This window comes from Oreochromis aureus, linkage group 9 (assembly GCF_013358895.1).
Source record: "Oreochromis aureus strain Israel breed Guangdong linkage group 9, ZZ_aureus, whole genome shotgun sequence".
Classification (NCBI taxonomy): Eukaryota; Metazoa; Chordata; class Actinopteri; order Cichliformes; family Cichlidae; genus Oreochromis; species Oreochromis aureus.
The window spans coordinates 2,530,890-2,544,816 of record NC_052950.1 but is presented as its reverse complement, the minus strand read 5'-3'; the positions used below and the strand labels follow the sequence as shown (position 1 = coordinate 2,544,816).

General features: G+C 41.6%; 1 protein-coding gene across 1 annotated transcript in view; it reads left to right on the top strand.

The window, feature by feature from the left end:
- Positions 1-9,431, top strand: part of plppr5b (phospholipid phosphatase related 5b) — a 140,716-nt gene extending 131,285 nt beyond the window's left edge. The window contains exon 8 of the mRNA XM_039616916.1: positions 9,354-9,431. Within this exon, the coding sequence (XP_039472850.1) occupies positions 9,354-9,383 (30 nt within the window). The 3' untranslated portion in view covers positions 9,384-9,431. The remainder of the gene's footprint in view (positions 1-9,353) is intronic.
- The last annotated feature ends 4,496 nt before the right edge of the window (positions 9,432-13,927 follow it).

The window sequence follows — 13,927 nt, the reverse complement described above, 5'->3', positions numbered from 1 at the left end:
GCAGAAGAGAGAGAGATGGAACAACTGACAAAAGACTGACACCAACTCCATCGGAACTGTAGGAAAGCGGCATCCCATGACAAAGCCAGCTTGAAGGAGCTGTGGGACAAGCTCAAACAAAATCACGCCAGGTTGCAGAGAGTGGAGAGAATTGGAAAGAGAAGGACAAAATAAGAGAAAGAGAGAACTAGAGCTTCATCAGGGATTCCTTTGGGCTTGCTTGAGAGTTGCTGGATGAAAAGAGGAGTGGCAACCTTAATCATCAATAAGGAGGAGCTGGAGCGATACATCAAGAGCCAGTACAGTGACGATATCTCCCTGATATCTCCCCTCCTAAACTGCAAGAAGTGGAGGAAATAATCCATGAGGCAAGGTCAGCATTACCCCCAGGGCCCAATGGGCTTCCCTGCAAGTTTTATAAAAACTGCCCCCAGCTGTCCAGAGCATTGTGGAAGTTGTTTTTAAGAAAAAAAAAAAAAAAAAAAACACAGCCAGAAGGGAGCAACAGGTCCCTTCAAAATTGAAGCTACCTGCACAGGTGCTTCACTGTGGAGTGCTTCATGACAGGATGGCAACAGGGAGAACAAGGAATAGCTATAAGATATGTCATTATGTCATCTTATGTTTCTGTATACTATGACGGCCACTTGGTTATGGTGCATCATGTATTCCTTGCCTGCTAGCATCTTACACTCTGCTGTTATGTGCTGGATTTTCTCAGGGGCATCTTTACATAGCCTGCACCTGGGGTCTTGCCTGGTGTAATAATAGACCCCAGCCTCTATGGATCTTGTGCTCAGAGCTTGTTCTTCTGCTGCCATGATTAGTGCCTCTGTGCTGTCTTTCAATCCAGCTTTGTCCAGCCACTGGTAGGATTTCTGTCAGCCACCTCCTTTATCATACTGTGCAGGGGCCTGTCCTTCCATGATGGTTCCTCATCTTCCTCCTCATTCTTGGGTTTCTGCTGCCTGAGGTATTCACGGAGCACGTGGTCAGTTGGGGCCATCTTCTTGATGTATTCGTGGATGTTCGTTGTCTCATCCTGGACCGTGGTGCTGACACTCACCAGTCCCCGGCCTCCTTCCTTCCGCTTAGCGTACAGCCTCAGGGTGCTGGACTTGGAGTGAAACCCTCCATGCATGGTCAGGAGCCTCCTTGTCTTGATGTCAGTGGCTTCTATCTCCTCCTTTGGCCAGCTTATTATCCCAGCAGGGTACCTGATCACGGGCAGGGAGTAGGTATTGATAGCCCGGATCTTGTTCTTGCCGTTCAGCTGACTCCTCAGGACTTGCCTGACCCTCTGCAGGTACTTGGTGGTTGCAGCTTTCCTAGCAGCCTCTTCATTGTGCCCATTTGCCTGTGGGATCCCCAGGTACTTGTAACTGTCCTCTATGTCTGCAATGTTGCCTTCTGGTAGTTCGATCCCCTTGGTTCTGACTACCTTCCCTCTCTTTGTTATCATCCCACTACATTTCTCCAGTCCGAACGACATTCCGATGTCATTGCTGTATATCCTGGTGGTGTGGATCAGTGAATCAATCTCTCGTTCACTCTTGGCATACAGCTTGATGTCATCCATGTACAGGAGGTGGCTGACAACTGCTCCATTCCATAGTTGGTATCCGTAGCCAGTCTTGTTAATGATCTCACTGAGGGGGTTAAGGCCTATGCAGGACAGCAGTCGGGACAGAGCATCTCCTTGGTAGATCCCACGCTTGATGGTGACTTGTGCTATGGGCTTGAAGTTGGCTTCTAGTGTTGTCCGCCACATCCCCATTGAGTTCCTGAGCTCTTAGGGCTCTGTTGATCTTGTATAGTTCTAGGCATTCCAGGATCCAGGTGTGGGGCATTGAGTCATAGGCCTTCTTGTAATCAATCCAGGCAGTGCACAGGTTGGTGAGCCATGTCTTTCAGTCTCAGACAACTGCTCGATCTACGAGTAGCTGGTGTTTTGCACTTCTGGTATTCTTGCCAGTCCCTTTCTGTGCCCCAGTCATGTATTGAGCCATGTGCCTGTTCATCTTAGCCACTATGATGCCTGACAGGAGTGTCCATGTGGTATTGAGGGAGGTTATTGGTCGGTAGTTGGATGGGACCGGTCCCTTCTTGGGGTCCTTGAGGATCAAGGTCCCGCCTTCAGTTAGCCAGTCTGGGTGCCCTTCGTCAACTGGCAGCTTGTTCATTTGTGCCGCTAGGCACTCATGGAATACAGTAAGCTTCTTCAGCCAGTAGGCGTAAATCATGTCGGGGCCTGGTGCTATCCAACTCTTCATACTGGAGAACCGTTCTTAGATGTCTGCCACTGTGATGGTTACTGGACCCTGTTCGGGGAGGTTGCTGTGGTCTGCTCTTAGATCCACTAGCCACTGAGCATTGCCGTTATGGGTTGTGTCCTTCTGCCATATGCTCTTCCAGTATTGCTCCGTCTCCAGCCTTGGTAGTGCTGTTCTCATATTGTTACCCTGCCACTAAGAGTATACTTTGGATGGCTCTTTGGAGAACAGATGGTATTCTCCTGCCTTCGATCTCTCTGGTGTACCTCTTCAAGTGGCTGGCCAAGGCAGTGAGTAGGGATGGGTATCATTTAGGTTTTATCTGATACCGGTGCCAAACCGGTACTTTTGAAACGGTGCCGGTGCTTAAACGGTGCTCGAACTGGTGCTCGAACCGGTGCTTAAAGAATGGAGAACACAAACTTTGTCCAAAAACCTCTTATGTTTTTATTTTTAGCAGTCTCTTTTTTTCTGCAAAATGATAACCAAGTTAGCCTTTTCTGTTGATACAACATGAAGGGAGTCATCATTTCTGCTACACTGGGAGGGCTAGGGGCCAGGACTCTCCTCTTCGGGTTCTTGGGGGATGTTGCTAACTCCGGGTCCGATAACAGGCACCACACCCGCAGTAGATGTGCTCGGTGTGAGATCTTGCAGCAAGCTATCAAATACGGTGCATTTCTCAGCTTTTAAAAAAACGCTATGCGTCGCCAGGTGTTTCATCAGATTTGAGGTGTAACCTCCTTTGCACAGTATCACCCTAAAGCACTTTTTGCAGGCTGCTGAGTTTGCATCTTTTGCTGTGAAGTACAGTCAGACATTTGACCGCTTCGCCTTGGGCATTTTTAATCTGTAGCTCAGTATGTATGTACTAACGGACCGAGCTAAGATCCTGTGGGACTTCCAGATACAGATGGACAAAATGGTGGTGGCTAACCAACCGGACATAGTGGTGGTAGACAAACAGAAGAAGACGGCCGTAGTGATCGATGTAGCGGTTCCGAATGACAGCAATATCAGGAAGAAGGAACACGAGAAGCTGGAGAAATACCAAGGGCTCAGAGAAGAGCTCGAGAGGATGTGGAGGGTGAAGGTAACGGTGGTCCCCGTGGTAATCGGAGCACTAGGTGCGGTGACTCCCAAGCTAGGCGAGTGGCTCCAGCAGATCCCGGGAACAACATCAGAGATCTCTGTCCAGAAGAGCGCAGTCCTGGGAACAGCTAAGATACTGCAGGACCCTCAAGCTCCCAGGCCTCTGGTAGAGGACCCGAGCTTGAAGGATAAACCCTTGGGGGCGTCTCCCATTTTGACCTCGGGACTTCCAGGTTATACTCGGCACAGATGTTCCTGTACACTATGCCGGCCACTTGGTTATGGCGTTCCATGTATGCCTTGCCTGCCAGCATCTTGCACCCTGCTGTTATGTGCTGGATTGTCTCTGGGGCATCTTTACACAGCCTGCACCTGGGGTCTTGCCTGGTGTGATAGACCCCAGCCTCTATGGATCTTGTAGTCAGAGCTTGTTCTTGTGCTGCCATGATCAGTGCCTCTGTGCTGTCTTTCAGTCCAGCTTTGTCCAGCCACTGGTAGGATTTCTGGATATCAGCCACCTCCTCTATCTGCCCGTGGTACATACCGTGCAGGGGCCTGTCCTTCCATGATGGTTCCTCGTCTCCCTCCTCTTTCTTGGGTTTCTGCTGCCTGAGGTATATATGTATGTATATATATATATATATATATATATATATATATATATATATATATATATATATATGTCGTTACGTTCGCGGTAGTTACGTTCTAAAAATAACCCTCGATAGGTCAAATCCACGAAGTCCAATATTATAGAATGAAACCAAAGGCACCCGCAGCTGCCTTTGACGGTGCAAAACGTTGTCGATACACTGTCGATACAGTAGAGCACTTCAGAGTCACACAGCTAGCGATCGAAGATTTTTGTAAATTTGACAAGCTGAACACATTCTGTACTGTACAGGAGACACGGTACGAGATTGATTGACAATGGTCTACAACCAATCAGGATGCAGAACACAATAAGCTGTAAAAAAAAAAAAAAAAAGCATGCAAAATTGCACAAAAAATAAATCAGCGAAAAACATATACTGTACATATATAGATAGATAGATATATGTATATATATGATGTGTGTGTATGTGTGTGTGTGTGTGTGTGTGTGTGTGTGTGCTGTCATGAGTCTTTTGGCCTCATACTGTCCACTGAATTGGGCATGTGTTGAAGTGCACTCACTGAGCTTGCTGTGTCTTTTCATTTCCTCTAAGACACTCATTTAAGAGTGAAATATAGAATATACACCACCCCTATCTGATTATTCAGTTCACAATTTCCAGCTGAGAGCTTGTACTTGGCTGCCTGAGAAAGAGCACCAAATCTCACTCTCTCACCTCAGCTACGACAGCCTCTGCGGAAAATTGCCTGCTCTAAAAATAGCACAGTCTAAAGATGCCTGGAAGCTAAACAAGCCACAATAAACAAAATGCCACTGCAGGAAGCAACCTTTGAGTTGCAAGAATGAAGCCCACGCTTCTCTTTTTTCTTTTGCTTGAATCTTTAAAGCAGTGACATCACTTTAAGTCTCCAACACAGAGAATAATTTCCATCAAAGATAAATGAGTGGAACAGGGTAACATTTTGTCCTGACCTCTAAGTCTATGAAAGTGGAATCCTCATTTTATTAGAAACCTGACTGGAGAAAACTACCAGATATCTCCTCCAATATAAATGCTCATAGGTCTCTGTAGTCAATTAGGATAAAAGAGAACCATATTAGCTGTACAGTAGAAATGCATCTTAGAACTGGCTTAGGCTCTGTGTCACAGTCTACTTTCTTAAAGCTCTCCTGGACAGTAACAAGAAGTCTGAGCAATAATGTTCCAAGCATATGGAACAGTTTTGTTTTCACACTTTATGACAACCAGTCCTCTGGTATCAGACTGACTTTTAATATAATATTAGTGCAACCAGTTCATTAATTCACATTACAGGAGGCCACCTTAGGAAGCTAAATCATCGAATCTGACCAGCAAATTCAACATCCTGCTGAAAGAGTGTCTTAACAAAACCGTCTGCTATGTTGAGTAAAACAAAGCCAGGGTTGTGTGCAATTATAGTGTAAGGCTTTAATGTTAGGGTTCGTGGGGACAAACTCCTTGAGCTGCAGACACACTGATGGTAATAAATGTCTCTGGTGATTGAAATGAACAGGACTGTTTTTAACCAGTGGTAAGTGTGCTGGTCGGAACAAAAACGGCACTGCCAGTATACAGTCATGTGAAAGAGAAACTACACCCTTCTGCAATTATAAGATTACAAAATAATACAAACTTAAAAAATATTTTTTACTCCTTACCAGGTTCTGAAATAATTTAAGTAAAAGTTCAGTTCAACAAAAATACAGGATTTTTTTCTTTTTAACAAAAACTAATCCAAAAAGAAAGAAGCACCGTATGAAAAAATTAGGTACATCTTTACAGCTCCCTTGGTATTAGGAAGCTGGGTAGCTGGTAGTCAAAAACACTGAGTAATTGATCAACAGCAGGTGTGAGCACCCCGATAAAAGTACAACCTTTGGCAGTTTGTTGGTTTTTGGAGCATGTATAGTGCCATCTCATCTAAGCACAGAGTATGGCATCACTGGAAGAGAAGGTGTTTTTGATGAACTAACAAACTGAAGTCACTCTCTGTTTTTTCCTCATATAAAGTCAGATATACACACAGTCCACCCAGCCTGCTAGCAAAGAGGTAGTTGTGGAGTGTAAGGAGTGGCCTAAGTGGCACAATCAGCTGGGAGAACAGATGTCCACAAGATGCAATCACCACTATTTTATGCTATATTTAGGTGCAATTTAACCCCCACTTTATCTTTAGGTGAAGTCTTTTTTTCCAAGCACACCAAATGAGTTTACAAGATAATAGGTCAAAAATTACCATACAGTGGCTTGCAAAAGTATTCGGCCCCCTTGAACTTTCCCACATTTTGTCCATTCCAATAAAATTGATTCATGTTTGTGGCTGTAATGTGACAAAATGTGGAAAAGTTCAAGGGGGCCGAATACTTTTGCAAGCCACTGTAGTTGTCATAAGTTTCTTACCCTGGCACACTGAGTATCATAATATCCATCTGCATCTTCAAAGGGAAAAAGAAAAGACACATTAGTCTCTTTACATTTAGGCTTTATTTTTCCTGCTTTAAGTATAAAGTAATCCATTCACTGCGATAATGTCAAGGTGTCTAGGTAGTTTATCAAAACACCTGTTGTCCTAATCTTCTGCCTTTTTTCTTTTCTTTTTTTCTTCTCAATAATAAGCTAGCCAATAATGCTGTTTTCCTGGGAGCACTATCCCCAACCAACCTAATGACGTATTCAGTTACACAATGAGAGTTTTTTTAATTGGATTCGATTCAATTTTGTTTTATTTATATAACACCAAATAACAACAGTTATATTAATGTTGTAAGGTAAACACTCTACAATAATACACAGAAAAGAAGAGAAACCTATAACAATCAGATGACCCTCTATAAGCGAGCACTTTGGCGTCTTTTTGGATAGATATGTTTCAAACCACTGCAGCACAGTACCTTTAATATCTAAAGCATATGCTAATCACCGTATTAAAACATTATGGCCAACAGTATTAGGACAAGCACAGAGATGAGTCACTGTCAGAGGCCATAAAAAGATCATTTGTAACCTTCACTAAAGCTGTTTCTGTGCTGTGATGAGCTCTGAAACTTTAGCAAAGCAAAAGACCCACAGTCCAAAGGAAGGAGGCTGTGGTCCACCATCCTTAAAAAAAACAATTACATCGCTGCACAAATCAAAATATTATTACACTGATGTGATCCCACCTCTACAACACAGTGGAATGAGATTGAATATGGAGTAATACCAGATGTTCATATACAGGCTATATTACGAACATATGGAAATTGTAGTTAAAGAACAAGGAGGATAATATTAAAACTCTGAGCTGGCATGCGTAAGATTCAGATTTTATACCAAACAGACATGATGACAGGTTTGAACCCTAAGGAAGAGCTAGCTGTCAAACCATTAGAGTAACTTCTGGGCTCGAAAAGCTGGATTCTGTAGATGTCTCCAACTAACAACTTACTATGATCAAAAAATCTGAGAATTATTATAGATTCAGCAAACCTTTTATTCAGTTGTTCATAAATTCTTATTGAGCAAATTGTAAAAGGGGAATAATTTCCCAAATTAATGAGTCTCCAGAATATGAAAACACACTCAAAACAAAGAAAGGGAGAAAGCGAAAGATGGGATAGGAAAATTGGGAGAAGTAGGGAGGCCTCAGAAAAGCAGACGATGAACAATGGAAGGACATCTCAGTAGTTCAGTGGAAAAGTACAAAAGCATATAAATGGAAAGAATTTTGCTAGAACAATGTAGCCAAATTATTTTATTACTCCCCAGATGAAGGCGCACAATAATAAAGGTGATCCGGAGTGTTGGAGTAACTGTGGTCTCAAACTGCAAACCATTATCATGTCTTCTGGGAATGTCGACAAATACAAAACTATTGGATTGAAATACACCAGCAACTAGAAAAGCTATAAATACTTAGCAGACTTTAAGGCCGACATTATGCTTTACCAGAAAGAAAAGATATCAGTAAATATATACTGTTCATTCTGATAGCAGCAGCAGCAGCTTTTTTAAATTGGTTGGTTTTGGTTTTTGGATTTGTGTATTCACTTGTTGGAGTGACACATGTTTGAAGTCAGGAAAAGACGGCTGTAAAATCCCGACTGCTACTGCTGAAAATTAGGAGTTGGGAATTAGAGCCCTGTTGCACTAATCTCATGTCACATCATACAAATATACCATGTAAAAAGTATCTGTTCTATCAGATCTGCAAGACTGACGGAGAATCATTTATAGAGAAGCATCTCGTTTTGTTTAGATGACAAACATGTAATTCTGTATATCCACTGTGTTTGGTGAGTCTAATGCAAAAGAAATTTGTTCTGCGGGACAAACCCAGCCTCAAACACAGAAGAGAAAATCATTTAGCCAGAACCACTATAGACAAAAGAAAATTGTTTTTTCCCCAACTGTAGAAATGCATCTTTGGGCGTAGTATGTGTATGGAATTTGGCAATTGAATGTGTAGAAGGGTATCAGCTGAACCATCAGCTTCTGCAGACTTGCACTGAGCTGTTCTGCACTGTGCACTAAACCGACTTTGTAGCCTGCCTGAACTCACCTGACCTTAACAACCACTATGGCTCATCAGCCTGGATAGCTGAGGTGTGGTTAGCTTAAAGGCGTGGAGGAAAATCATTACTGTAGGAGAAGGTTTTGTCTAACATCTGGATTAATAGTTAGTGAAATCATTTTCCTGACTATGAAAGTCTGAGTTGTGCATCCTTTCCCCTGATTAGCGGTGTGGAAAAAAAATCGTTATGTAGCCGTCCACTTTTGCTTGTGGAGAAACTAATTATCTAAATCTAATCTCAACCATCCACTACTTAATTGTTTTAATGCTGCAGTGGTTCCTAAACAGTGCAGGACTCTATGATATAGAGAGAAGTATTGGAGTGCTGCTTTGATTGGAGTTAATGAGGTCATTTTAAGAGAACAACTTAAACATCCTACACCAGGAAAAGCTTTGCAGGCTCATGAGTCAGTCATTTACTAATCATGGTAAATTAATTGCTACTGAAATAACTCGTTTACACAATTTGAGCTCTCCAAGTGCTTCGACACATGGACACAGTGAGCCAGGGATCAAGCCTTCTGATTGGTAGACGTCCCACAATGTCAACCACTTAATGAATATGACCCAAAATAAACATGCTTAAATGATGACATGTAACGGCTAACTTCACAGGCATTTACTGACATTCAGGTCAAATGCCATTTGTGAAGTCTTCTCAGATTTCTACAACTGAGGTGGCAACTTTAGGAATGCCAAACCAGATTCATTCATTCGCCCTCTTTATACAGACCAAATATGAACATTTTATGTCTTTTGTCCTGATTTTGATTTTTTGCTCTTCCTGCCCCTTTATAGAATCACATCGGCTTCGCTGAGGTCACATGATGTGGAATCGGCCGTGTGGCAGACCCACTGGACGTCCACACTCTTCACCGTTCAATCCAATTATTAAGAGTGCAGCGCTAAACCCATTCTTAGTGTGTGTCTGGTCTGTGGTATGTTGTTCTTTGTTGTCTTTATCAGGCCCCTGTTTTCACTCGCAATTTCTTGTACTCAAAGAAAAAAGGTTTCTTCTGCTTCCATCTATGCACTTATTCTGAATCCTTGTTGGACTCTCGCCTCCCAAATGAAGCTATGTTGTGAGTCAAGCAGACTGGGAGACTAGATGATCATGTGAAGGACTGGACTGGATGCAACATCAGTGCTGCTCAAGTCAAATACATTATTATTTTATATGTGAAATAGTATTTTTCCAATAAGATGGTTATAAGGAAAAACTGGAAGTTGACTGAGTGTCAAAACTCTCTCTTTCTATATTTTATTACTTCCATGTGTTGCATCACATTTCTAACATTAGCAATGCTGTGAGTATCAGAATGTAACTACTGAGCCTGTATTTATCAAATTAATCACAGTGAAATTTCAGCTTAAATCAGTGATAAAAAATAAACAGGGTAAAGAGGAAAGGTACACTTTACCAATTCTGATTGGATAAACTCAGTTTCTGAGTATTTGTTGCTGAAAGACAGAAAGAGCAGCAGTGGTAGACTAGAATGATTGACAGATGCAGCAAAAAACTGCTAACATAGCCCCCCACAGTGTCTAAAAAGCAGGGTCATGGTGTGTGGGGGATGTTCTCTCGTGCTAGTTTGCAACATCTGGGAAGTCCAAAGCTTTGTTGGACTACAAATGAAAATTCTCAGAACTTTGATAAATACAGGCTGAAGTCAAAGAAGCAAATAAGGAAAACTGAAGTGTTTTTCATCATGTCTGACTTCTCCAGCCATCTCACTAAGGGTTTAGGGTACAACAGTCTATGTGTGTACACAGTATACAGTCAGCTGCAACCAATGACAACAATATACACTCCGACTATACTTTGGTAAAAGTATTTAGGCTTTCTTAGCTGCACCAGACAATCACCCCTCCCTCTGTTTTTGTTTTGTGTCTCTTTGCCTTCGACTTCTAGGCTGCTGCTTTGACTTTCTCCTATAAAAGTTTGTGATATAGTTTTCAAACCTGCCCTCAACACTTGAAAGGTGCCCAGGAGCTGATATACAAAGCAGAAGAGTTCCATAACTGACTATTGTGATGAGCAAACTAAATTTTAAGTGATTATTGTAGACATGCCCATACTTCGAAAGTTCACAAGTTTTTCTTTGTTTCTTGTAATTGTAACCAAATTTATTATGGTGACTGCATTTATTTCATAGCAAAGTCAGCCACCAAAGCAAAAGCAACATGTAATTACAGCCAAGATCGGATAAGTAGAAGAAAATGGATGGTAATGATTGATCATTAAGTAGTAAATATTTGGCATTTAGGTTTAATGAATGGCGTACATCTGCATTAACTGCTGACATCAGAAAAAGACTGTCACATGAAATTTTTGATAAAAGCATACTTAAAATGATAAAATATCTAAAGATATCTGTTTTCCTTAACACTACTTAAAATAGATCAGAAATCGCCACTAATCTTGCCCCACTTCTGTAGTATTGTAGATTAGCGTTGTATCCAAGTCCCATTTTTCATCTGTGTTGTCATTGCGGTGTTATTTGTTATTTGTATTGGGACTCATTCTTCTTTGTAGCAAAATCATTTTGGTCTTTCTTTGGGATTAAAACACACTGAAAATCTTTTGGCCCTTCAAATCTCTATTTTTGTAGTGACAACTGAAGCACTTATTGATGAAGACTGCAAATAAGAACATTCGCAAAACAGCACTTTAAATCAAGCTATAACTTCCCTCATTGCTAATGAAATGGCCACAAATTTCATAACTGCTTGAAAAAAAATCATACAGAATATTTGAGATTTTAAGGAACAAAACCTGCTCAAATGTGTATCAGAAGAGCTGCAACACTATCTCAGTATGCCAAAAGATTGATTCTGTTCATCTGGACATTTTCAGTGGGAGAAACGTTTCGTCACTCATCCAAGTGACTTCTTCAGTCTCAGCTGACTGCAGGTTTCCCCAAACCTTATAAACAGTATATTTGCATAATGACTGAAACCAGCCCACTGAAGGAACAATGGGCTGTGAGGTCAGCTCCTTAATCGTAATTATGCAAATTCCCATGACCATTGATCAACAATCACTGACCAAAACCCACTGATCAAAGACCACTGATCAATGGCCATGAGTACCATTCACAGAGAGTTGGGGAATGGCTGCAATCACAGCATTGTAAGATGGTGACAGATGTACCCTTAGGCCCCCTCCTCGATTCAGAGATGGTCTTTCCCTTTTCACGTAAATGGCCTCCTTGACTCCGCGCTCAAACCAGCGTTCTTCCCTGTCCAGGATGTGTACATCCTCATCATTGAAAGAGTGTCCACTGGCCTGTAGGTGTAAATAGACTGCAGAGTCCTGGCCTGACGAGGTAGCTCTTCTGTGTTGTGCCATCCGCTTCGCCAGAGGTTGTTTGGTTTCCCCGATGTATAAATCCTGGCAATCCTCCTGGCACTTAACAGCGTACACTATGTTACTCTGTTTGTGTCGGGGGACCCGATCCTTGGGGTGGACCAGTTTTTGGAGCAGCGTGTTTTGGGGTTTAAAAGACAAAAAAACTCAAATGTTCCGATACTCCTGACACATAAGGGTTTTTGCATAGGCAGCGATGGTCCTTCTATTTTTTTAATTGTTTGTATTTTATTTGTATTTTTTGTATTTTCCTTCTGATATCTGTACCTGAGCTGAGGTAAAGCAAAACTTTCCCTGTCGTGGGATCAATGAAGTCTTATCTTATCTTATCTTATCTTATCTTTTATATCTTCTCTCCTGGATCGGCTGGAGCTTTCTTTAGGCGCCTTCCCAGCTTTGACAAAAGTCCAGCTGGGATAACCACATTTACTCAGGGCCTTCTTTATGTGCTGTTCTTCTGCCTCCCTGGCCGCTGTGTCAGTGGGGATGGTGTTTGCTCTGTGTTGTAGCGTCCTGATGACACCCAGTTTGTGCTCCAGTGGACGATGAGAGTCAGACCTTAGATACTGATCCGTATGCTTGGGTTTATGGTACACATCAGCTTTTAGATGTCCCCCATTACTGATATTCCCCAACTCTCTGTGAATGGTACTCATGGCTATTGGTCAGTGCTCTCTTATCAGTGGTTGTTGATCAACGCTCATGACAATTTGCATATTAATGATCAAGGTACTGACCTCCCAGCCCATTGTTCATCACTGGGCTGGTTTCAGTCATTGTGCAAATGTACTGTTTATAAGATTGGCGAAACCTGCAGTCAGCTGAGACTGAAGAAGTCACCTGGATGAGTGATGAAATGTTTCTCCCTCTGAAAACGTCCAGATCAACAGAATAAACCTTTTGGGATTTACTTACCTGGATGACTGAGCATGCATCAAGACTATCCCAGCATATTCAAAACAAAAGAGAACTGTAAAAATGTATATGTTAAAACTACAAAAAATGCATATATGTATATCCTTTCGGTCATATTGTACATTACTGCTGTCTATTTTCTTATGACTGTGCATTGTGTGTGGGTGTGTTCACAATAGATGTTTCTTTTATCTCTCAGATAACTGTTATTGCTTCTTTATGTCATTTAAGTAAAACAAAGTATGTTTCATGTTAATGTTCACAATTACACTTACATTTTTTTATAGTCTCTGTTTTATTTATATTTCAGTTCTACTGTGTATCCCATTCCTTAAATGACCTTGTTCTGTCAAGGGTTACAACCTTTTCTAAACTTGTGATTTTTACCTTTTTCCTTCATGCTGTAGTAATTTTTTTCTTCTGGTGGACTACTTTGTATGGATGTCATTGCACCTCTTCTGACCAAGTCATTTTTATATTATTCATGTTCTTCTTTCCAAAATTCTATTCAATTCTTTTCAGATTTTAAGTTAAAACTGTGACCTTTTACACTATAGAAAAAGTTGTTTACAGCCTTTGAATAAAAAACACTTAAAGGACTCAAATCCCCATCTCTTTTTTCTGTCAGGTCTTAATCATTCTTAATTAAGTATTAATAATGCTACTTGATTAATCATACGTGATTAAGACCTTTAAACTTCCTTCAAAGCTTCAATTTTTAAAGAAACTTAACTGATAATTCTTTATTTCTTACGGTCCTTGAATCTGCAAGAAAAAGTGTTTTTCAAGCGAATATTAATTATATTCAGAGTTTAACCTCCAGGAAGGCAGGAGGTGCAGGAAATATGGATGTTCTCTGTCCACTTTTCTTTGTCCTCTTCATTTGTCCTTCCTGTGTACATTTTGATTATGTGCGTGCATCAAGGACTTGCTAATGACTAAAGGCACAGGCTACAGCCTAGCTTCGGCCTGGGAGGAGCGAGGCAGACTGGGACCTGGCATCATGGCATCCAAGCTGAAGGTGTGACCTCTGTCATGCTGGGCAGCTGGATTTCTGTTGCAAAAGGTAGCAGCAATGAGACTGGAA